The sequence below is a fragment of the Thamnophis elegans genome, chromosome 4, assembly GCF_009769535.1.
Source record: "Thamnophis elegans isolate rThaEle1 chromosome 4, rThaEle1.pri, whole genome shotgun sequence".
Taxonomy (NCBI): Eukaryota; Metazoa; Chordata; class Lepidosauria; order Squamata; family Colubridae; genus Thamnophis; species Thamnophis elegans.
Window position 1 is genome coordinate 88,417,841 of NC_045544.1, and position 25,085 is coordinate 88,442,925.

At 38.4% G+C, this 25,085-nt stretch overlaps 1 protein-coding gene across 1 annotated transcript in view; it reads right to left on the minus strand.

Moving 5' to 3' along the window:
* The window catches only part of TGFB2 (transforming growth factor beta 2), an 89,244-nt gene that overhangs the window by 13,264 nt on the left and 50,895 nt on the right, over nucleotides 1-25,085 (minus strand). The window contains exon 2 of the mRNA XM_032216885.1: nucleotides 9,084-9,247. Within this exon, the coding sequence (XP_032072776.1) occupies nucleotides 9,084-9,247 (164 nt within the window). The remainder of the gene's footprint in view (nucleotides 1-9,083; nucleotides 9,248-25,085) is intronic.

Consider the following 25,085-nt stretch of genomic DNA (forward strand, 5'->3'; position numbering starts at 1 on the left):
AAGTTTAAAATAGTTTTATGTTTTATATCCAAAGCATCTTGTTTTCTGGGAACATTGCTCATGCCATAAATGCTTAGGGCTGTGTCTTCCCAGGCAAAGCAAAAGAATTAAATTAAAATCCAGATGCTAAAGAGGGATGTCACTACAGTCAAGTGAGTTAGAGATTCACACTCTGTAATATGTTAGGAAAAAAACTGAAATCTCTCTCAAACACAAGCTACTCCCAGGATAGCATCTACTGCAATCTGCTTTTTCCAAACTTTCCTAGAATATTTTATCTTTGAAACATATATGGATTTATCTCTTCTCACCCAGTAAAATTTATTTATTTAAAAGTTTTATATGGCCACTCATCTTGAGCAAATCTGGATGGTAAACAATCCAGACAATTACAACAATCATAAAACAAATCAAGCCAATAAAACAATGAACAAAAACCCTGTGCCATCATTTGCCCATTGGGATGCTCAGTTAACCTCCTTCCATGTAGACATAGAAAAGCCATGCTACTGAGGTCCTGCTAGATGACCATATTTCAAGAAGAGGACTTGGAAAATGCCCACCCCATCGGATCTAGTGGGATGGGCAGATATTCTTAGGGAAAGATGGTCCCACAAATAGTCTGATTCTTGCCGTGTGGGGTTTTAAATGTGATAACTAGCACTTTGAATGGCATCTGAAAGAAAACTGAAGCCAGTGTAGTCAATAAAGATGTTACATGGGCAAACCTAGTGGCAGCTGTTGTCTTCCAGACCAATTGTAACTTTCAAATAGTCTTCAAGGGCAGCCCCATGTAAAGCATATTGGAATAATCCAGGTGGAATGTCTATGGAGAGTCATCCAGCTCATGGTTGTACCAAAGGTGCTTTTCCAAGAGGCAACTAGACTTTCTGGTTTTTCTTTGGGAAGTGAAACATCTTCAAAGAAAAACCAGGAGGTCCAATTGTCTCTTGAAAAAGCACCTTTGGGACCTTCCAGGTGGGAAGTAACTAAAGTGTGAGTGACTGAGCAAGAGCTCCACATCCAGGAAAGGGTGTAAATGGTTTACAACACAAATCTATACAGACTCCCACCCTTAGATATGGCTGCTACTTGCTCATGGAGCCATGCATCCAGGAGGACTCTCAAATTGTGCACCCACTCAGTATGGAGAAGTGCAACCCCATTCAGAATCATGATGATAAATCACCAGGCCCCGTTGACCCAAACAATATGACTTGCTTGGCCCAGAGTAGAAAATAATAATTGCATATCATCAATATACTGATGATACTGTATTCCATGTTGTTGGATAACCTCATCCAGAAATCGTATAGTTGTTAAAGAGGAGAGGTGAAAGACTCAAGTCCTGAGGTACCGCACATTGCAAGGCCTAAGGTATGAACTTTCTTCCCTCACTGGCATAGAGAAAGAAGTAGAACCAGTGCAAAATATTGCCTCCCATTCCCAATCTCTGGAGCCAGTTCAGAAGGATAACATGATATCAAAATATCAAAAGTCACTGAGAGTTAAAAAGCTCCTGAGAGATCCAGGAGAGCCAGGACAGTTGTATAATCCCCATTGGGAGCCCTCCAAAGGTCATCAGCCAGCATTACCAATGCCATCTCAGAGTAAAAGTTGGCCTGAAAAGATTCCAAGTAATATTACTCAGCCATTTCATTATTCAAGATTTAGTTTGATCATACTCAAAATGTTATTTCACCACATTCAAAATCTTTGGGTTTACAGGATTTTTCTTATCTCCATCTCATATCACATGGCTTATTTTAGTTGTTAGTTGCAAAATCACGACCCCATGGACAACATTCCTCCAGGCCTCCCTGTCCTCTACTATCCTCTGGAGTCCATTTAAGCTCACTGCTTCAGTGACTCCATCCAGCCACCTCATTCTCTGTCATCCCCTTCTTCTTTTGCCCTCAATCTTTCCCAGCATTTGGCTCTTGTCCGGTGACTCCTTCCTTCTCATTAATTGGCCAAAGTATTTGACTTTCATCTTCAAGATCTGGCCTTCTAAAGAGCAGTCAGGGTTGATCTCCTCTAGGACTGACCAGTTTGATTGCCTTACAATCCAAGGGACTCGCAGGAGTCTTCTCCAGCACCATAGTTCAAAGGCTTCAATTCTTTGGCACTCAGCCTTTCTTATGGTCCAACTTTCACAGACATACATTTCAACTGGGAAAACCATAACCTTCACTATACACACTTTTGTTGGCAGGGTGATCTTTTCTTTTTAGTATGCTGTCTAGATTTGTCATAGCTTTCCTCCCTGGAGCAAGCATCTTTTAATTTCTTCCCTGCAGTCCACATCTGCGGTGATCTTGGAGCCCAGGAAAATAAAATCTGTCCCTACCTCCAATTCTTCCCCATCTATGTGCTAGGAATTGAGAGGGCCTGATGTCATGCTCTTAGTTTTCTTAATGTTGAGTTTCAAGCCAACTTTTGCATTCTTCTTCTTAACTTCTTATTTCTTTCCAGCTATCTCTCTCTGTTTCTTGAAATAAATTATGAAAAACAAAATCTTGGATATATATATCCAAGAATTATATATCCAATAATTTATATATATATAAATTCATTATGGTGAAGTCAGTGTGAAAAAATGGGAGTATCACCATCCTCTGGGAAGATAAAATAAAGAAGAGTGCCATATAGGGTTTCTTTAACTTCCCAGAGGAAAGACGACATGACAGTTTAATAAACATACTAAATATTACCCCAGTAGTTATATAACATAGTAAATATAATAAACAGACCATTCTGCCTCTTACTATGCCTGAATTTTAAGCAGTGGCCTTAGCACAGATGCCTGAGCTTGCTTGAAAGTGATTAATGTTGTTGGCTGTTTGCTGAAAAGTGTTTCCGGGATATTTCCCATTATTAACTTTTGCCAGCAGGATTTTGGCAACCTCAGCCACCTGCTAAATTCTGCAGGTCATGTTATTCCGTCAGCTGGACTTCCTTAAAGCTATGTAGCTGCAAAGGGAAATAGTTCTGCCGAAGCGGAAGGCAGTTGGGGTCTTTCTTTTGGCTTCAATCAGCTTTGTGTCTGGCAGGCACTGAGAACAGAGTGCGGACCTTAACAAGCTATTGTACGAGGTACAGCACACTTGCCAAAATACAAAAGGTACATATGACTTGCCAAATGTTTTAAAGCCGATAGTTCTGTGATCCGCTTCCTGTGATCTTGCCAAGCACGTTCATCATGCAAGATTGCAAATAACAAGGACATGTGGCATACTACATAAACCCCGCTTATAGCTTGTATCGGGGTAACACAACTATAGTGGATATTGATTGTTTGTAGTATTATAACAGTCTCTTAACAGTGGCTTCAATTTCCTCTGTTTGTATTTAGCATGGTAAAAACTACCATAGTTTAAAAATGAAAAAATTCTAGCCTTCTTGTCTGTGAGAAAAATGTATGTTAGGGCTCTAAGAAAAGCTACCATGGGTCTTGCACCACTAGGATCATTTCTCTGATGCTTTCATCTTTATTTCAATGCCAGTTCTTTATCTTGGCTGCTCTAAGCACCACACCTCAGTGCCTGTAATCTCTGCAGCTTACATAAGGATAAAACAGTGCTCTAAGTTTGTCTTTCTTCTTGGGCCAAATATATTTTATCAAAAAGTCATCCTTGCCAAGATTTTTTCCTGCTAGAGGTTAAAATGTATTAAGCTGTGAAAATACTGAAAATGTAATTTATTTTTGGCTTGTTTGAGAAATGATTACTGTGAATTCTGTGTATTTCGATGTACCCATCCACAGTCATGCAAAGAACTGAAGACAAGTGTACAGTTAAATGTGCAATGAGGCTTTTATTAGGGGAAAAAATGGGATCAGCTACAATACAATAGCTGTCACAATTTGCATAAGCCAGTTTTTTTCTTTGACAGAAGCATTAATACTTCCCACAATAAAGCTGCCATATTACCCGAGACTTCCTCTAGTGTACCCCACTTGCACTAGCAGATTCCACTAGGAGAGATCAATTGATAGTTGTTTTTTAATCAACATATTCTAAAATAATTTATGGGTATCAAATGAATTAATGAAACTGAAACTGGGACAGAAGAATTTCATTATAAAAGTATCATTCTCCATCTTACCAGTTAGCCAAAACCTATATTCAGATCTAGATGATCTTTTAATATGTTACATCATTAATGATTTGTACACTGTATATTGGGGGATGTCCAAAGAATGCATAAATAGCATGGTCATAACTCAGAAAAAGGCTGGGACAACATGAATAGCTTAGCACAGTTCAGAAATTATCAGGAATACATTTTAATTTTTGATTAATCAAAACTCTTCTTAGCTACCACTGCCTAAAACATGCTAGGCTAGACTAAAAATCAGAACCATGAAACTAGATCAAGATACCACCATGGATGCTGATTTAGGCCATCTTTCAGTTCATAAATAAAAAAAATGTGACTCTTGGACTTTTTAAAATTCTATATAGCTGGTCCTCAATTCATTACTGCAATTTAGCCTGCAATTATGGTGATAGGTTGTGACAGTCATTAAACAGGTCATCACATAACCCCATCTGATTTTACAAACACTGTGGTTGTTAAGTGGACTTTTGTTCACTGTAGGGCATTTTTTATTGGAAACTGGAAGTAAACACCGGTTTCTGACAAAAATGTTATAAATCAGCTACATGACTGTGGGCATTGCAAATGTCTGTAAATACCAGCTGGCTGTTGAATGCTCAAAATGCGGTCACATGACTATAGGAAGGATGACCTGGACATTGTAGTTTCTAATTTGGGTTGTAAATATTTCTTTTAGGGGAGAGGTTCTGTTGCAACTTCAAATGATACAAAAGTGACTGGCAGTAAGTTGAGGACTACCTGTAGTCTTCCTTGAAGTCACATATATTGTCTACTATCATTCAGAGTGAATGCAGTTTTGGGGAGACTCTGGGTTTGGGCTAGTTGCATCTTCAGTTTTGGATGGGGTTGCACTCCAGAGTGGGGGGTTGTCTTAAATTCACGGCTCCTAGTCAATGAGCAGATGGAAGCTGCAACCAAGAGGGCCCTCACAAAACTTTGTCTAGTGTGCCAGTTGCCTCTGTTCCTGAATCAGATGGCCATCAAGACTATCATTCATGCTTTAGCCATCAAAGGATTGTATTGTATAGGGTGCTGTTCTTGTTCTATATGGAAGCTGCAGTTGTACAGACTGTAACAGCACAAGCAATGGTTGCCATGCCATAATACGTTTATATAAAGCCATCGCCTCTCGAATTGCACTGTTTGCCATAAGGCTTCCAGTTGCAATTAAAGGTGTTGACCATCATCTGTAAAGCTTTTCGTGGCATTGGACTAGGTTTTTCTCCTATCTCCCATGGTTTCTGCCAATCTGGTAAGATCAGGCAGAATCAGTAGGCCTCTGGCCCCCTCAATTAATTAAACAATAGCATCTGTTGGGATCCAACAGACTATTGCAGCACCTGCCATCTAGGATGTTTTCCTTCTCCTTTCCTGTGTGGTATATAGTACATTCCATTCCTTCCAGAAGCTTATCAAATATCTAGGTATGCTAAAGCTTCTGATAAGAGCAGCAGTAAAACCCAGAATTTTGGCTCTATTTTTCATGATGCTTGATGTGCTATCAAAACATGATATTGTTTCCATGGGAAATCACTTGAATCCCTGCTTGTTTTATAGTCTGTATATAATACAGAATATGCCTACTATTCAGCCAATGTACCCCATAAAAACAAAGGTGGCACAACCATTCAAAATAAGGGAGAGGATGTTTCACCCTACTTCCGCTCTTTGCTTGCCTTCCGTGCCACAATGCCTATTTCTTTTTCAAATGCTTATTTGTAAACTAGAAATGTGCCAAGGTTTATTTCCCTATTTTTCTTTCTAGGCAAGAAGTTTCTTAATAAAGTAAAGATGTCATGAAATCAACAAAAATGCTACTGAGGATATGTGTTCAAAGACATTCCCATAACATTCAACCTTTTATCTGATTAAATTCCAGTAAATCCTGGATTTGGCAACCATTTTTATAAGCAAAGGAAGAGACGCTGGATGTTTGAGATTGTTTAATCATTTTATTTCTTCCCCTCCCCGGATTTTAAAGTAGTTTTACGTGTTAATTGGATTTGCTGGAGATCTGGAGAAAAAAGCTGACAAGTTATGGACTCACGGGCAGAGAAACAAAAGCAAAACTTCATTGGTAATTTAGGCAAAGAATGTGCTGAGCCAGAAATTATTTAAAATCCTGTCTTTTAAAAATATAGGTAGTTCTCAACTTATAACAGTTTGTTTAGTGACCATTCAAAGTTACAACAGCACTGAAAATGTGACTTATGACCATTTTTCACACTTATGATCCCTGCAGCATCCCCATGATCATATGATTTACATTTGGATGCTTGAAAGCTGGCTCACATTCATGGGAGTTGCAACATCCCAGGGTCATATGATCATCTTTTTCAACTTTATGACAAGCAAAGTCAGAATCTGGTTAAATCAAACCATATTTATTTAACCACCACATTGATAATTTAATAATTGCAATGATTCACTTAACAAATTTCTCAACTTAGTAAAATGGGGCAAAACTCCATTAACAAATTTCTCATTTAGAAACATAAATTTTGGGCTCAATTGTGGTTGTAAGTTGAGGACTGCCTGTAATAACTCAAGACAACTAATATACCTAGTATTCCTCCTCCTCCTTCCTCCACAATAACTCTCTGAGGTGAATTGGGCTGAGGAAGAATGACTGATCCAGTGGTGGAATTCAAATAATTTAACAACCGGTTCTCTGCCTTAAGGACCAGCTGAATAGGCGTGGCTCAGTGGTCATGTGACTGAGTGGGCATGGCCAATTCAACATCACTCACATTGATGGGCGATTCGCCTTAGCTGTTACAATGTAATAAGGGTTAACGGAGAGGCAGTTTCTGTAAGCAGGGCAATAAATATTAGGCTAGAAACAACATCAGAATGTTTCCTTCCTGCCTTCCTTACAAGATTAGCTCTGAAAAGTGGGGAAAAACAAAAGGAGAACCACCAGTTCTCCCAACTGCTTAGAAAGTTAACAACCGGTTCTCCCAAATAGGTGCGAACTGGCTGAATCCCATCACTGGACTGATCCAAAGTCACTCAGCTGACTTTTGTGCCTAAGACTTGAGTAGAACTCAGCCTCCTGCTTTGTAATCTGGTGATTTAATTGTTGGGCCACACTATTTTTATGGGTTTTTTAAAATATAAACAAACAAACAAAACAAACTGGAGTCATCTGTAACTGAACAACAAATTACTAAACTGGGGGAACAAATTAAACAGAAGAGATCCATCAAAAGTATGAAAGGAAATTGGGACAACCATAACAGGAAATTGCAGAGACAATCCCAGCTATGAAACTGGGAAAAGCCCTTGTTCTTGATGGCTTTCCAACTGAGTGCTGCAGAAGTTTTATAGTCTTATTAGTATTTAAGCATATGTGTTGTGTTTATCAGTGTAGTTTCTCATTGTATTTTAATGCTGTTTTAACTTTGCAACCTTCGCCTATGTTAGTTTTCGGATTTTTCAGTCTATAAATCTAACTCAGTAGCAAAAATAAGTTAAAGAGTGAAAACCTATTAAGGCTGGATTTTAATGTTAAGAATTCATCTCAAGGCCTAACTTTACCAGATGACTTAAAAAAAAAAAAGAATAAGCCTAGATGACTTGAAAATGCAAAGATGTATATCAGATTGGTGGCCCTGGCTTCAGTGGAACTAATTGGCCTTAAATCGGAGCAAGTTGATTTAACTGGATTACATATGAAGTTGCAAGTGAATTAAAAAGAGCATAAAAAAGACTTGCTGGCACTGAGCAGTTAGAAACAAAATAAAACAAGCTCCTGGCTTTAATTCCATGGAACACAAAACATCATCAATTGAACTAAGACAAAATGGGGTCAGGTGGGGTCACTGAGGATGAGAAGGACTCCACCCAGGACTCTGTCATATTTTTTTGCAAAGTAAAGCTGCAATCTTGGGCTTGATTTATTTGAGAATAAATTGCACTGTGCTGAACTGGATTTGCTTCTAAGAAAGCATGCAGAGGACAAAGCTGGAACATTCTAATGATAAACATGTTTATATATGTTAGAATCAGTATGACACACTGAGTAAAGTGTATCAGCCAGCACTTGTGAATGTCAATAAATGTCATATTCCACATTTATTTATTACTTTTTCTAGCCCTAAATCTCATTGTAGCAGCAGGAGCAACAGAAAAAGGACCATATATTGCTTGGATCATTCCAGAAAGTTACAAATTATGTTCTCCTCACACTGGTAAAATAAGCAAACTGACAGCTTGTCTATTGTAGCTTCAGGATTTTGATTTCTCCCCTTAGCAGAGCGACAATTTAATTTAAAGAGGAACCACCAGTTATTAACGTCTGAGGTATTACTCCCAGAGAGTTGCAAAAGGTGTACACTACAGTCACAGATTTGTAATTTTTAATACAGAAAAAGAGAAGAATGATCAAACAGATGATTATGTATTAATCAGGTTATCTATGTGTAAATTTAATTAAATGCAAATGAAATGAAATCAGTTTTATTTTTTGTCCTTGTCTCATTTATGTTTCCTTGGAATGAGATCTGCAACATGGCTTTTGGCCTGGAAAATTTACTTCTCCCTGACTCACATAGCAAATCTAAAAAAGAGGGACCAGAAGCAAGAGATGCAATTACAGTAATTCAGTGTAATAAACTTTTCTTTGTTTATATAGTTTAAAGTGGTTTTTAATCAGCTGCTAATAAAGATAAATTCATACATGCCTTTAAAAAGCAAGCATTTAAGTATATTTAAGTATAATGTATATTTTTAAGTTAACTTTATACTGTTTTTTTTCTTTCTGCAATCCTGATAAATGGTAAATTTAAAGAATGAGATTTCTCTGCTACAATGCGTGAGATTTCTTTTCATAAACTGCATTTCCCAAAGTAACAAAGAAAAGAGAATGACTATTACTATCTATTTATAGTGTCTAAATATGTTACAGAAAAATGACGCATATTAAAAAAAAACATATAAGGACAGCAACAAAGCTTTACCTGATATAGTTCTATCCGTTGTTCTGATACACGAGCTTTCGGATTCTGTAAGCGGAACACTCTAAATTCTGCTTTCACTAGGTTGGAAGCATTTTTTTCCATCGCTGAGACATCAAACCTCACTCTTCTAAAGTACGGGTTTTGATTGCTTGTTGAGATGAAATCTGCAAGAAATTAAAATTATAAAGACATTACTTTTTTTTTACAGGCTGCTACATAAGACAGATCCCAGAAACAGTGACGGAAATGTCTGTAGGATGATAAAACTTCCAGCAATCAATTTTGATATCCTTACTGTTTAAGCGGATAAACAAACATATGTGTTTAGTTACAGAAACAGCAGATTAATAGTGATCAGAAAAAAACATGCCCAAGTTTATTTCAGGGCATGCATTTAACCCTATTCTTTGAAAGTGACTGAGTATTATAAATTGGGACCTACTTATGATAATTATATTTTTAAAAATTATCCAAATAGTTCCATAGGTGAAGGTAACATATGTGGTAGTCCTTCCCGACTCTAGGGGACAGTGCTAATCTCTGTTTCAAAGCTGAAGAGCCAGCGCTGTCTGAAGACATCTCCGTGGTCATGTAGCCAGCTTGACTAAATGCCGAAGGTGCATGGAATGACCTTGGCTTACCTGAAGGGTCGTTTTCAGTATGCTGCGAGGAGAGTCCAAGCAATGGGTTAAACTCAGCCAATCTGCCCAGGACTGAATTAAAACTTTAGCCATGCCTCTGGTGTTGCCTTGACTTGCCAGATTTTCAATGAAGGCATGGAACTGTACGTGTTGATAAGAAGTCCAAACTAATCCAAAAAACCCAACAGGTCCAATATAGTAGGCAGACAGAATGGCACCGGCAGGCAAAAAAACACAGGGGAAAATGTGAAAACAAAATGGTGGCTGTGCCAAAAAAAAGGCAATCCAAAATGGTCATCGGAAGCAAATAAACAGCCTGCCGAGGCTCCGCACTAGCAGCTGGCTTCCCCCAGCAAGCACAGACAGCAGTAGAGAAAACCTCTGCTGGGAAACAATCGCGCAGGTGGAAAAAAACAGTGTGATTGTGTGGACGTCAGAACTCTAAGCCCCTGCTTAAACTGGCAGTTTCTGCAACCTCCGCAGCCCAGAACACTGTGGAAGTCGAGAATGGCGAGATAGGAGAGAAAAATCAAGAAAGGGTACCTGTCCTGCTCTTCCAAGGGAATAAATAACTGCAAAAAATGGAACTGGAGAGTCCAAGCAATCTGCCAAGAACTGAAGAGAAACTAAAACGCGTCTATTGGGCTTTGACTGAATTGAAAATCTGGCAAGTCAAGGCAACACCAAAGCCGTGGCTAAAGTTTCAATTCAGTCCTGGGCAGATTGGCTGAGTTTAACCCATTGCTTGGACTCTTCAAACAGCGTACTGGAAAACATTGTTATTTTCCCATCAAAGGTAGATCCTATTTTTCTGCTTGCATTTTTACCTGCTTTCGAACTGCTAGGTTGGCAGAAGCTGGGAAAAGTAACAGGAGCTCACTCCATTATGCCACACTAGGGATTTGAACTGCCAAACTTTCTGATCGACAACCTCAGCATCTTTGCCACTGAGTCTCCGCATCCCAAGATAGTTCCATAATGGAACAAAAAACCAGTAGCTATTAGTTTGCAATGGCAATTTCAAACAGAAAAGCTCAACCTGCCTCAGTTAGGCATCCCGGAAATGCGCTGGGATTACAAATACCAGAATTCCCAGCCAAACTCAGTATGAATGATTCCATTTGCATTAGAATTAACCATAAATGGGAGAACCTATGTATGGTATCCTCCTAGAGAGCTGTTTGTTTCCTAACCTACCATAGTTGCACAAATTTTGAGAACCTGGTTTTATTCCTAAGCCTGCGGTTAGGGAAATTGTCAAGTCTCTGTTAGTTTCTTAGTTTCTATTCTAAGTATTGATCAGTATTTTCCAGACAGATTTTTTCTTCATTTTGTTTTTTTATTTTTTGTGATGTAAGCTATCCAGTGTTGTTTGGAAGTTGGGTAGCTCTAAAGCTATTGCAATAAATGCATCCACAAACAAAGAAGTAAAAAAGTTGCTTATTTCTTTGATTAGTTTCCACCCATTGCTTCTTGTTCTGCCCTCAGGGACTTTGGAGAATAGTTTGACTCCATCTTCTTTGTGGCAAACCCTGAGATACTGGAACACTGCTATCTTGTCTCCCCTAGTCCTTCTTTCCATTAAACTAGACATACCCAGTTTCTGCAACCGTTCTTCATATGTTTTAGTCTCCAGTCCCCTAATCATCTTTGTTGCTCTTCTCTGCACTCTTTCTAGAGTCTCCACATCTTTTCTACATCGTGGCAACCAAAACTGAATGCAGTATTCCAAGTGTGGCCTTACCAAGACATTATGAAGTGGTATTAACACTTCACGTGATCTTGATTCTATCTCTCTGTTTATGTAGCCTAGAACTGTGTTGGTTTTTTTGGCAGCTGCTGCACACTGCTGGCTCATATTTAAATGGTTGTCCACTAGGATTCCAAGATCTCTCTCACAGTTACTACTATTGAACAAGGTACCACCTATACTGTACCTATGCATTTAGTTTTTCTTGCCTAAATGTAGAACCTTACTCTTTTCACCATTGAATTTCATTTTATTAGATAGTGTCCAATGTTCAAGTTTGTCAAGATCCTTCTGTATCTTAAGCCTATCTTCTGGAGTGTTGGCTATTCCTGCCAGCTTGGTGTCATCTGCAAATTTGATGAGTTGCCCATTTATTCCCTCATCTAAATCATTGATGAAGATGTTGAAGAGTACTGGGCCTAAAACAAAGCCTTGGGGTACTCCACTGCATACTTCCCTCCATGTATATGCAGTTCCATTGAGGACTACAAGTTGAGTGCGGTTGTTCAGCCAGTTACAAATCCATCTGGTGGTGATGCTGTCTAACCCACATTCTTCTACTTTATCTAATAGTTGGTTATGGTCTACCTTATCAAATGCCTTACTGAAGTCCCAGTAAACTAAATCAACGGCATTCCTCTGGTCCACTAATTTTGACACTTTGTCAAAGAATGCAATAAGATTAGTCTGCCATGATCTGTTTTTGACAAACCCAAGTTGGCTTTTGGCTATTACTTTGTTTACTTCTAGGTGTTCGCTAATTCGTTGCTTGATTATCTTTTCCAGAATCTTTCCTGGTTTTGAGGTCAGACTGATAGGTCTGTAGTTTCCTGGATCTGTTTTTTCCCCTTTTTTGGAGATAGGAACCACATCAGCTCTTTTCCAGTCCTCTGTCAGTCCCCCGGTGCTCCAGGATCTCTGAAAGATACAGTTCAGTGGTTCTGAGATCTCATCTGCCAGTTCCTTCAGAACCCTGGGGTGTAATCCCTCCAGTCCTGGTGATTTGAACTCGTCTAAGGTAGACAGGTGCTCACTTACCATTTTATTCCCTATTTCAATTTGTGTGCCTAATCTGATTTTTGTGGTGCTGTTTTTGATAGGTTGGACTGTTTTATCCTTTTGTATAAAAACAGATGCAAAAAATGAGTTAAATAGTTCTGCTTTCTCCCTGTTGCTTGTCACATTCTTGCCACTTTCTGCCAGCAATGGGCCAATTGTTCCTTAACTATTTTCTTGTTTCTAACATGTTGGAAGAAGCTTTTTTATTATTTTTTACTTTTGTGGTAAGCCTTTCTTCATTGTGAGCCTTAGATTTCCTCACTTCATCTTTATAGGCTCGGGCTATTTACTGATATTCTGCCTTAGTTTTGTCTCCCTCTTTCCACTTTTTATATTTATCTTTTTGTCTTTCAATTTGTCATAGAGTTCTTTATGCAGCCATGATGGTTTCTTTTGGGAGCTGTTATTTTTCTTCTTCATTGCTATTGTGCTAGACTGGGCTTTTGTAATCTCATTTTTCAAAATTTTCCAAGCTTCTTGAGTTTTACTTTTTGACTACCCTATTACCTGTTTGGGCAGCCCCTTGAAATACTAACCAAAGCATTGGGGTAATATGCCACAACAGCTGATGAGTTGTAAGCTCATAAAAAACCTTGGCCACACATTTGGCAATTAACTGCCCACAGAATAACTATTTCTAAACCATGAATGCATGTTCATGCACAGCCTAGCTCAGCAAACCCTGCTGTGGTTATTGTATAGTGAGAAAGTGCCAATTGAGGCAACAATGTGGACTTCAAAATCTTCATAGCTTACACTGACCACAGCTTTCACCACTTGGAAAGTGGTGAACCATCCCTGAATAACTCTTTCAGCTTTGAAAACACTCAAGAAAAGGAAGCATTTCAGCCACAGTCATACCCACTGAATAGTGTGTGTGTGTGTATATATATATATACATATGTACACACATATACATACATACATATATGTGTATATATATATATATGTATGTATGTATGTATGTATGTGTGTGTATATATATATATATATATATATATATATATATATATATATATATATATATATATATATATATATATATATATATATATATATATATATATAAAAGCAGGTCTAGCATATTGATACCCCCTGATGAGAAGGCTCAGTGCGCTGTTACAAATCTTGGGGCTTAAACAGAGCAATGTCACTTTTCAACATCATATTCTTTGATGCTGTTTTGTAGCATTTATTTGTACATCTTATTTTATACCTCTGTTTAGTATATGACAAATTTAGGATTAGCCAATAAAGTATTCCTTAAGAGAACATCATAAAGTTCCCACATTTGAGGTTACAAGCAATGAGTAAATGGTACATATACTTGGGATTTACAATCAGTAAGATAAAAAAACCTCTGCCAAATAAATAACATATTGATACAAATACTGAAAGTATCAATTATTATGAACTACATAATTAGCAGTATAATCACTGTATGTCAGTTTATAGTGATACATGAAATTTCATTGGAGTGACAAATTTCCGTGGTTGAAATGGAAAATCTTAGACTGAATATCAGAAAATTGCATCCCCATGTATTTTCAATTACTGTTTAGGGGCAGAAAATATAAATCATTTAAAGAAAAGACATTTATTGAAATCAATCAATCACTTTATTCATAGCCAGGTACTATTCAAGTTATTTCTGTACTGCCTTTTGATTGATGAGCTTATTCATTAAAGTGTCAAAAAGATATTTGCATAGTAAAGAACCTTACTGTTAAGAATCTATTAAAAGGATTAAACTCTGCTTGTTCTAAGAGATCTCTTAGGAAATGGGCAATGCTGGTGGGGACAATGACAATTTAATTTCATGTGTCTGGAGAGCTATTGAGTGGGGAATCTGCTAAAACAACCCTTTTATCTTTATTAAATGTGAAATCATAATACTTACAGAAATGGGTTTCTAAGCTATATTTCACAATTTTCTAAAATTTTCCAAAATCTGAGGATTAATATTATTAGATTAGTATACACCAAGAGTAATATCCTCCCGGTTCGGCCAAACCAGTAAGGAAGATTGTCCCTGGTTCTGCAAACCAGTAGTAAAAGAAAGCTTCCGAGGATCGTGTGGCTCAGCAGTTAGCCACGTGATCATCGGAAGCTCCCTCCCCACTTTTTTCCTGCCTATTTGTGTGAACCAGCAGGAAAAAATGCTTTAAAAAGTGAATGGTCATGCCCACCCATTCATATGACCCCACCACCAAGCCACGCCCACAGAACTGGTGGGAGAAAAAAATTAGATTTTATCACTGGTATACACCAGTGCTTTTCACTCATTAACTTTAAGATGTATGGACTTCCAGAATTCTCCATAATGGCTGGGGGATTTTTTCAGCTGAAGTCCACACCTTAAAGTTGCCAAAGTAGGGATGATTATATTGGTTCCATTGAGAATTTGAGTTTTTCCTTTTACCTACTCGTTCTTGAATAGGTCATTACTGAATTGATTATCATCATTATCCAAAGAAAATCCTATTGGATTTTCTTAGTCCTTGTCAAGGTCAAACTGAAATGCCAAGTCGTTAGTACCACATCCACAAGATCAACAAGCAATTATCCAAAAGCTCAGCTAATCATTTCAACTCATTGAGACAAAGCTAAAAAACAGCTTTCTATCATTTAAGTATAATTTCAATGAAGTACCCAGAATTATAATTTGAGATTGGATGTTTACCTGAGAATTCTCTCTTCAGTTGCACAATTTATTTTATAGAAAGTTCTCCTTCCCAATGTAAATTATCCTCTCTGAACCATAATAGTTCAGATCAGAAAAGCCCAATAGCCAAACTATTGAAGCAAAGGGCAGGATTAAAGATTGAGGACCAGGGACAGTGGGCCACCTGGGCAGTGATAGTCTGTCAGCAGCCTGCTTGCTGATGGAGTAGCATGCTTATAATGGCTCCTGCACTCCTTGGCCTGCTGGCCCTTTGGAGTCAAGGGGGGGGGTCTTTTCAAGCTAAGTTTGCCGATCCTCATTCTATATCCCAGAAGTAGATTCATCTGTCACTTCCTTTTCATTTGCAATACACTGTAAAGTGTTATGTTTATAAAAGTTTGGAAAACCTTTAGGAATTTGCCCATTTCATAGGAATAACCATAGTTGAAAATCTGCTTCATTTCAATTTTAAATGCAGCCCCCCCCCCTTCTTCTCTAGAGACCCAGATGCATCAAACTTTCTTTGATATGGTGTCCTAAATGAGTGGAACTAATTCAATATGTTTCCTGTTGCAGGGAGACATAAACAACTTTTCTTTGGAAGAAAAGGCAGACTCTTCAGGACTGCCTTTATTGATTTGCTCAGTCTCTCTCATTCACGTGCTAACAGGAACCAAGAGCAATCAAATCATTCCCATAAAGGTGGGTAACTTCCTTCCTTCCTTCCTTCCTTCCTTCCTCCCTCCCTCCCTCCCTCCTTTCTTTCTTTCCTCTTTGCAGAACCTTATTTACAGCATCCACAGGCTAGGCTTTGATGCTCTGTATGAAAATGTGTGACTGAAAATATTTATAGGAGTCACTTGATTGTGATTACAAGTTTTTGTAATGCTCTGGCTCCCTTCCCTGAACCTCTGTCTACCAGGTCTGTGTTAAGTTATTTAAGTTTCATCTGATAACATAAATTAATTAAAGCAAATGAGCACAAACCAGTCCCTTCTGCTGAGGGAAAAGCTATTCTTCCTGGCCTGTTTAGAGTTTCCTCCCTGAACCACATACGGGCTTCTGTCCAGAAGTGTCTCCTCCCTGTTATGAAATGTGGTAACTGACAGATTTGCATGGAAAGCAAATCCAAACAGAGTAGTTATTAGTTGGCCACTGAATGACTTTCTGGCATGATTCCATGGTCTCTTGCTACCCAGGGAGAAAAAATGTCAGGCTTCCTCTAAAAACAAAACAGAACAGAACAGAACAAAACAAAACAAAAAAACATGGCCTCCAATTGGAATCCCAATCCATGCCGAAGTACTGCCTTCCCTCACTCCTATCCCTTTTGATATTCTGATGCACGTGTATCATAGAAGGACAGTTGTTTCAGTCTATGGCAGTGTCTCTCAATATGGGCAACATTAAGGTGTGTGGACTCAACTTCCAGAATTCCCCATGCTGGCTGAAGAATCCCAGGAGTTGAAGTCCACACCTCGAAAATTAGAAAGGTTAAGAAACATTGGTCTATGGGCAGGCCAGTCAAACTGGCAGTTCATGAGCTAGATGTGTCACGCCAGTGGTGGGTTACGACTTGGTGCCTGCCGTCCTTACTGGTATTTGAGGTTTTCGGGGCTTCTGCACATGTACATGGAGCGTACGGAATAGGAGTCAAAGAAAACAAATTAGCAGATATTCTAAGGGCCATTTAATACCACATAAATAGGAATTTGTGCCATTATTCCAATGATCATTTGAAGACCAAGGACTGGAAAAGATGCAGGATACAAGCTGTTAAAGCTTTCTCCTCTTGCCTCATTTCTCCATTTCAAATAATCCTTCAAAGTGATTCTCCTCACCTCCACCACACCTGTTTTCTATTTCTATAATGTATGCATCTATTAATGTACTGAAGACTGAAATGGTTAAACCAAATTTCCATATACTTTCCCAAAGCTACTCATCATTAGAAATGGTTCAGAATAAAGGTCTTGGGGTTATGGTGAGCAGTTATATGGATTTTTCAGCTCATTAAAAATGTTGAAGAGTGGGTTTTTGGAAAAAAAACTCTCAGGAACCATGTGGCTGTTTGCTTGTGCTGAAAATATATCTGCAGCTATTTTCAGCTCCTTGAAAGTCTCTGGAATGATTGAGATTAAGTATCATGGCCTCATCTGTGGAAGACTCCCGAGAGGAACAAGACAGGTCAAATGATCCCACTGAACCATCTGCACCAGATGAACAAGACTTCAGCATAATACCTGAGTTAGCATCATTCCCCATTAGTCTAATATCAGGTTAAAATGCAGCCATGCATCCTAATTCCACTGGGTTGAATACTGGAAGTATTTCAATGTACTCTTGTAAGGGAGAACTTCTTGGGAATGAAGGTCTATTCAACAGATGGCATAGTGCCTGGAGGCTATGCAACCAAATCAGGTCTAAAGAGCAGAAGCTGAGCTACTGAAAGGCAAATCGATAATTAAGTAACCATATGACAGAGCAGAATTAATGAGTTCTATTGACTAGGACAAGGGTGGCTTCAGCCTCTAGTACAGGACTGTCAAACTCGCAGCTGCAGGCTGGATGCATCATGTGCTGGCAATGTCCTCGCCCGTGTTTAGCAAAGGGAAAAAAGTCCCGATACGTCATGTGATGCTGCCGTGACGACACAAGTTTGACACCCCTCCTGTAGTATAATGTTTGTGAACTACAGCATCTTGTAAAGTTGTTGTGCAGTTCTATATTACCTGGATGTTGACTTTCATTCTCCTCCTCATTCCTTGCAACTGACTTTTACTCTCTATACTCTTTGGTATAGCTCTCTATGAACATCTCTTTTTGGAATTAAATCTGGGAAATCACAACTACAGCTTGCCATTCCTATCTGTACCTAGGAAAGGAGAATGCAGTTTATAGAGCGTGCAACCACTAGTAATTTCTGGTAATTGGCAAAACTATGTGATGCAATGTAATGGAGAAGCAAAGATACTTCAGAGTGAAGACAACTATCTTTATCGCTGTCACAAACATTTTAAACCTTGTGCTTTTAAAAACCCATTTCACTACAGGAGAAAATAGAACAGAATTAATAATAATTTACGAATATAGTGGTACCCTGATACTCAACTGCTTTGAAACTCATCAAAGTTGATACTCAATGCATTTTGACATGGAAATTTGTCCCGGTACTACTCATTTGTTTGCTACTCAGTGCACAAGCTACAACTGGTCAGTGTTGGCTATCTTGTGACTCACTACATTATTCCTTATGGGAAAAATGTGTTTGATATTCATTGTTTTTGATACTCATTGTGTCTCCCAGAACCAATTAATGATAAGTACTGACATAGCACTGTAGTATAAAAACCTATTAGTTTCAACAATCTTCAAATTTATTGTCATACTCTAGCTAGTGTGCTTCAACTCCTTAATGTATGAATGATCATGGCCTCAGGAGGAACAAATGTTTCTATTTCACTCTATAAATCTGGGAGTGACATCTATATACAATTCTATGGATCACATATGTTCATAGAAACAACATGTCACATATTAAATGACTATTTTCAAAAACAGTTGTTTGGATTGAAATGACTTCTTTCAGTTTCATAAGATACTTTGAAAATATCTATGGGTATTTTAAAGAGCGTTGTAAAAAAATAATGGAGTGTCATGCACTATTGTAAAGTAATGCTTTAAGTAGGTATTTGAAGAACAACCAAATCATACCACAACAAGGGGTGAATTATCTGAGCAGGAGCTGAAAGACACTACTGGGACTGGTAATAGTACTTAAAAATTTGAAAATAGAAGGAAAAAAGGACATAGTTTTGAAATGATGGACTGTAATTGGCTATTATACGCAGTAATGAATGAAGTTTAAATTCTTTCACATGTCTCTGCATGTGAACGTTGTCCCAGAACTGCTGATGTAATTTCCATCACATTTCAAAGTAGCTTCTCTGTCATTGGACATTAAGCAGATAATCAGTTTTTCCACAATGTTCCTAGCAATGTCTATATCAACAATCTGAAAAATACTGATTCCTAGTAAATGGCTTGAAATACAAGGACTTTACTCATTAAGAAATTGGCTGCTGTATGGGTAACATGTGTTCATTCCCCACAAGTTTCAAGTAGCTATTTTCTAGTTTATTGCTACTCCACAATCGAAACTGACTTGATCAGGGGAAAGTGTTGTAATGAAGACACATAAGGCTGGTAGCCTTAGCAATGGACCATACGGTTTATATACATGCCAGGCTAAAATGCAATAAAACAATCTTGAGCTTCAGACATTCCCACAAGGGGGAAAGACTATTCTTCCTATTGACTTTCTACAGGGCAGAACACACCCAGGAGTGTCAAATCACTTGTTGCCTTTGTTAAAACAAGACTTGCCCAAGCATAACGGGAGCACTATTAAAACTCATTCTGGCTTTGCTTCTCATTTTGTCTGAGTAATCCCATAGCAGGTAATTCTTGACAACAAAAAACTAAGAATCTCTCTAATTTACAGTACTTTTTGTTTAGTCCTAAAACCACACAATAAAAATATAAACTATGATTAAAAGATGGGAAGGTAGAGAGCAGAATGCACAAGGGGGAAGTGGGATCTACTATTGATTCATCAACCAGCTCCAGGGTAATACTCCCCTATTGGGGACCAAGGCCAACTGGCAGTTAGGTCTTCAGGCCTTACGGAAGGTCAGGAGGATGGGGGAGATCTTACCGCAGTGGGCCATATGTTCCTAAGAGCCAGTGCCACAGCAGAGTCTCTTTTCCTGGATCCCACCACCGGAATTGCTTGACCAATGGAATCTATCAGCATGGGTAGGGCTGTTCCATAAGGATGAGACAGTTCCACAAGTAACCAGGATCCACTGCATACAGGGCTTTAAAAGTAATAACCAACACCTTGAATTGCCCAGAAGCAAACCAACAGCCAGTGAAGCTCATGGAAGAGAGGTTAATATGGGTCAGTCTAGAGGCCTGACCTGCTACACTCTGCACCAGTTGTAGTTTCTGAATGCTCTTCAAATAGCTCCACATAAATAATATTGCAGTAGTACAGGTATGAGATGACCAGGGCATGAATGACTGAGCATGGTGTCTCCTGATCCAGGAAAGATTGCAACTGGTATATGCAACCCAATTGTGCAAAGGCTCTCCTAGCTGCAGCTGCCACCTGCTCTTCAAGCAGGAGTTGCAAGTCCAAGAGAATCCCCAAGTTGTGAATTGGGTCTGTGTGGGATAGTGCCATCCATCCAGAACTGAAGGTGTCTAAGTTCCAGATCTTGAAGCTCCATGCACCCAAAGCCATTTGATCTCGCCAGGATTCAGCTGAAGCCTGCTATCCACCATCCAGGTCCATAGCCTGAAGGCACTGCAAGAGGGCAGAAATAACATCACCTGGGTCACCAGGGGTGGAGGATATAGACTTGAGTATCATCACCATACTGATGATATCCCAAAGGTTCTTTTTCAAGAGAAAACTGGACTTTCTTGTTTTTATTTGAAGATGTTTTGCTTCTCATCCAAGAAGCTTCTTCGGCTTCAGGTGCTTCTTCAAGATAAGCGAAATGTTTTTGGGACAACTATGACCCTGTGAGCTTGTGCCGGGTGATCCCTGGATCAACTCATAAAAGTGGCCATATCCTGAGTTCAGTTTTTATCATGGAGCTTATGATCGGATGATGAAGGAATTCCTGCTTCCCATTGCTCTCTACCCATTACCACTCTTCTCAACACAACTGACACCTGCAGGGATGGAAGATTAGTTGCATGGCCTGCCCTAAGAGGCAGGTGTTTTCTTGCAGGTACTAGGGATTTTCCCAGCAATCTGGCCATGAGCATGGTTGATCTCTGGAACCTTGAAACAATAAGGATATAACCTCTCTCCAGTTGTCATACCTATTAACTGTCAAATAACAAAAGCTAAAATATGAATATAATGAAACAGGAATATAAACTCTTTAAAATTTCATTGAGAAGCAATATTTAAAATGACCTACACTTTCCCTAATAGGTACAGGAGAGAAAATCTATGACCACTTTACAAAATGTTTTCAGATAAATCAGTCATCTGAGATTCCTTGCAGCATATGTTGCTGCAGTAACATTTGAGTACCAAAAAGTTGTACCTCCAATGCATTTTGGAATGAACCTTCCTTTTACTGTCTCATTTCTTAATTGTAAAGCCAGTTAGAACAATTTGCATATGTTGGCTGCAGATAATATTCACATTACTTTAATGTTGCTTGAAAACAAAATAAACCATCCTTGATTGTCTTTGATTTGTTGTTGTGCCTATGTTTGGTTATACCAAGTGCACTGAGGGTTTGGGATCCCAGCCTGATTTGCTTGATGTAGAATTTAAAATGTATGAATTTCACCTGGTAGAAAACAAGTGTTTTACTTTTTGATTAAAAGAAAGCAAGTCAGTCTCTGAATGATATGAATAGTCTGCTTTTCTAGTGGCATTAAACATGAGCTTCAACTGACATATCCTGCAACCACTGGGACAAGCATATGGGCATGTCGGATATCCAATATTACACATGTAAGACTTAAGAGGAGCTCAGTTGGGATGTCCAGAGAACCAAGTTGAATTCGTGGCATTGAAACAGGAGAGTTTACTCCTAGCCCAAACTGTGTGCTCCATATTATCCTCTGATGTTTCAGATAAGCAACAAAAGTCCTTTGGCGTTTGCTGAAACATCTGAGAAAGCCAACATCCCTTCCAAAGCACTATCAAAATTGCATCTTTGGCCTGAAGATAATGTCTCCTGTATCACCAGTGAAATAAAATACACCACTAAATGTGTGTTGTTTTTGGAAAATGTTCAGGCATGCACTTCAGTATTCTGCTTACACTGAGTATTTTTTTAAAGGAAATATATCCATACACTTTCATCTCCTTCCATGAAGAACAGCTTCTCTACTGGCTTATATTAATGTTTGTGAATTGCAAACTTTTCTATCTCCTAGCAAACAGAGGCCAGAAACTCAGACGGGCACGATCATCCAGTTTGGCTGCATAAAGTTAGCTATATTGATAAGATAATATTGGTGAAGAACCTGAACTATGGATTAGAAAATCCCCAATGCAAATCTTTCTTCCATGAATTGGTAATGGATCTTGGAGAAGTCACAGATTTTTTTGGCAGCAGCAGCAACCTGAAACACCTGAAATTTGGAAGACCAATACTTCTAATAAACTTTGCAGGGCTGTTATTCTATTTCTCAAAACCATATATTGCAAAGAATCTATTGCAAGGATTACAGCTAGGTCACAGGCAGAACTTTGTAAATGCTTAGAACCACTGTACAAACATTAAGTCTTAAATTAAATTCATTCATTGCCTTACTCTAAAAAGGAAACTAGAATTGCCTTACTGCTTCCTCTGACTGGCAAAGCATATCTGGGAGTTCAGAGGTAAGCCCTTCACATGTCCATCAGATCCCTAGTTATGGGATGTACCTTCCCATTCCTTCCTTAAACATACCTTCTCAAATTAATTACAAAACTTCAGATACTAAAATGACTAGAATAGATCCAAGGTGTAAACATTAATTTAAACCATCTTTCACGGCTGATTCCAATCTTAAATATATTAATGCGGCAACAGCGCTTACTTAATTCCAAACCCTTCTGACTATCTCTCTGTTGATAGCTTGGAATTATCTGGTGCTACCAAGCCTCTTAATAGGCGATTAGAGTAGTGATCTCTGGCTACTGTCAAAGCTTCATCCAGGGCTTGGCAATAAATTTTGAAACTCAGATTCACTCCTAAGAGCTAGCGGAAGTGTCAAGGACGTGGTATATCTGTTACTGCAGATATAAGAAGCCCTAATAATGAAAATGGTTGGCTATTGTGGAATCAAGCAATTCAGACTTTTATTTGTAACCACTTCAGGGTTTAAATCTTATGTCGCTCTGTCATTGACTTATAAACATATTGTTATTTGTTTCTAAACCTTGGAGGAGATTTGATAATTGTTCTCTTTAGTCTCAGGCTTTGCTTCCAGCCTTTCCAACTTTAGTCTTAAAAATATGTACAAATAACTCTACCAAAAATTTAAGTAGACATATACTATTCTATAGAACATTATGTTACTCCTCATCATTATTTCCCTATTTCTGGAGGTCATCAAGACGGGGAAAAATATTTAGAAATCCAACTTAAGAGCGAACGTTGAATGTAAATGGGGACAGGCCAACACTAACTTAAGCTTTTAAAAATAATTATTTGTATGATTATTTCCTAGATGTTAAGTCATCTTCAGTTTTTGCTACATTATAAATTAATTTTTGGAGGTGAACTGGAGACTTTACCCAAGATTTTTGATGGCTGTCCAAACAGTACTTGTGAAGTCACAGATGTTCCACCCCTGGTTTGGATTGCCAGTCACACTCTATTACTGGTATGGCATAGGAGCTAATCACCGAGGCATAACTACAGCAGTCACATAGATTCTTCCTATCTAAGTTATCTAGTTTCTCCTGGTCCATAGACTGGGAAGTAATCTTAGTAAATTGATTTTACTATATGAACTTCCATTTCAATACATTAATTTTGTCATTTACTGTATGAACTTTTCTTTGTATGTAATTCACACTCGAGGGGAAGGTTAGTGCAAAATCCCCATTTCCTCCCAATCAGCTGGACTCAGGAGGCAGATAATAAATGGGGGCGGGGCCAGTCAAAGGTGGTATTTACTGGTTCTCTGAACTACTCAAAATATCCGCTGTGAGTTCTCCAGAACTGGTCAGAACCTGCTGAATATCACCTCTGATCCAGACTTAGGTAATTTAAAAGCAAAGTATAGTTTTGGGAATTTATAATTGACTGTCACAAAGTTTTTGTGTGTTAAATTAAAATGCATAAGGAACTCTCTCATACAATACAAATTAAAGAACAGGCAGTGTTATGTCAATTATAACTAAAGTTTTATATAAGTATAAAGTATACATATGTAGTGTTTAGAAAGGCAATGCATTCAGAATATTCACTAAGAGCGGTTATGACCATTTTTTTGTTATCTAGTAGCAGGATAGAGATTTATAGATTTATAGTGCAGGAAGCTGGATTAACATGAGAGGACTGTAAGACCGCCTAGTGCCGCATTCCTCCCAACGGCCGGTGAGATCCCACAGGGTGGGCCTCCTTCAGATGCCATCAGCCAGACAATGTCGGCTGGCGGCTCCCCAGAGGAGGGCCTTCTCTGTGGCTGCTCTGACCCTTTGGAATGAGCTACCCCCAGAAATCCGGACCTTACCCACTGTTATGGCCTTCAGAAAAGCCGTTAAAACCTGGCTATTCTGGCAGGCCTGGGGCTGTTGACCGCATTGTTGAGGTCCAGCCCCGATCAAAATGAATGTATGTGTGTTGATTTTAACCTGTTTTTATTTTTATTTTTTTTACTATTTCTTTTTTCTTCGTTGTAAGCTGCCCGGAGTCCTCCGGGATTGGGCGGCCTATAAATCATATAAATAAATAAATAAATAAATAAATAAATAAATAAATAAATAAATAAATAAATAAATAAATAAATAAATAAATAAATAAATAAATAAATAAATAAAATAAACTCGGCTGTACTAGATCAGACCAAAAGTTCATCAGGTCCAGTAATCAAAAGTCTCTGATAAAAACTTTCTTTTTCTCCCTTCCTTAATAGGGAATTACAGAGAATATATTACTGTGCATCTAGAACTTTAAGGTAACCACCATACTGGCTTTTATTTTCTCTGTAACTTTCCCCACATCCTGCTATTTAAGCCATGTAAGTCAGCAGCCAACCTCCGGCAGTAAAATCCATAAGCTAATTATGTATTGTGTGAAGAGGCCCCTTCTTTTGTCTTGAATCTTTTGCCAAATACTATTATAGAAAGACTC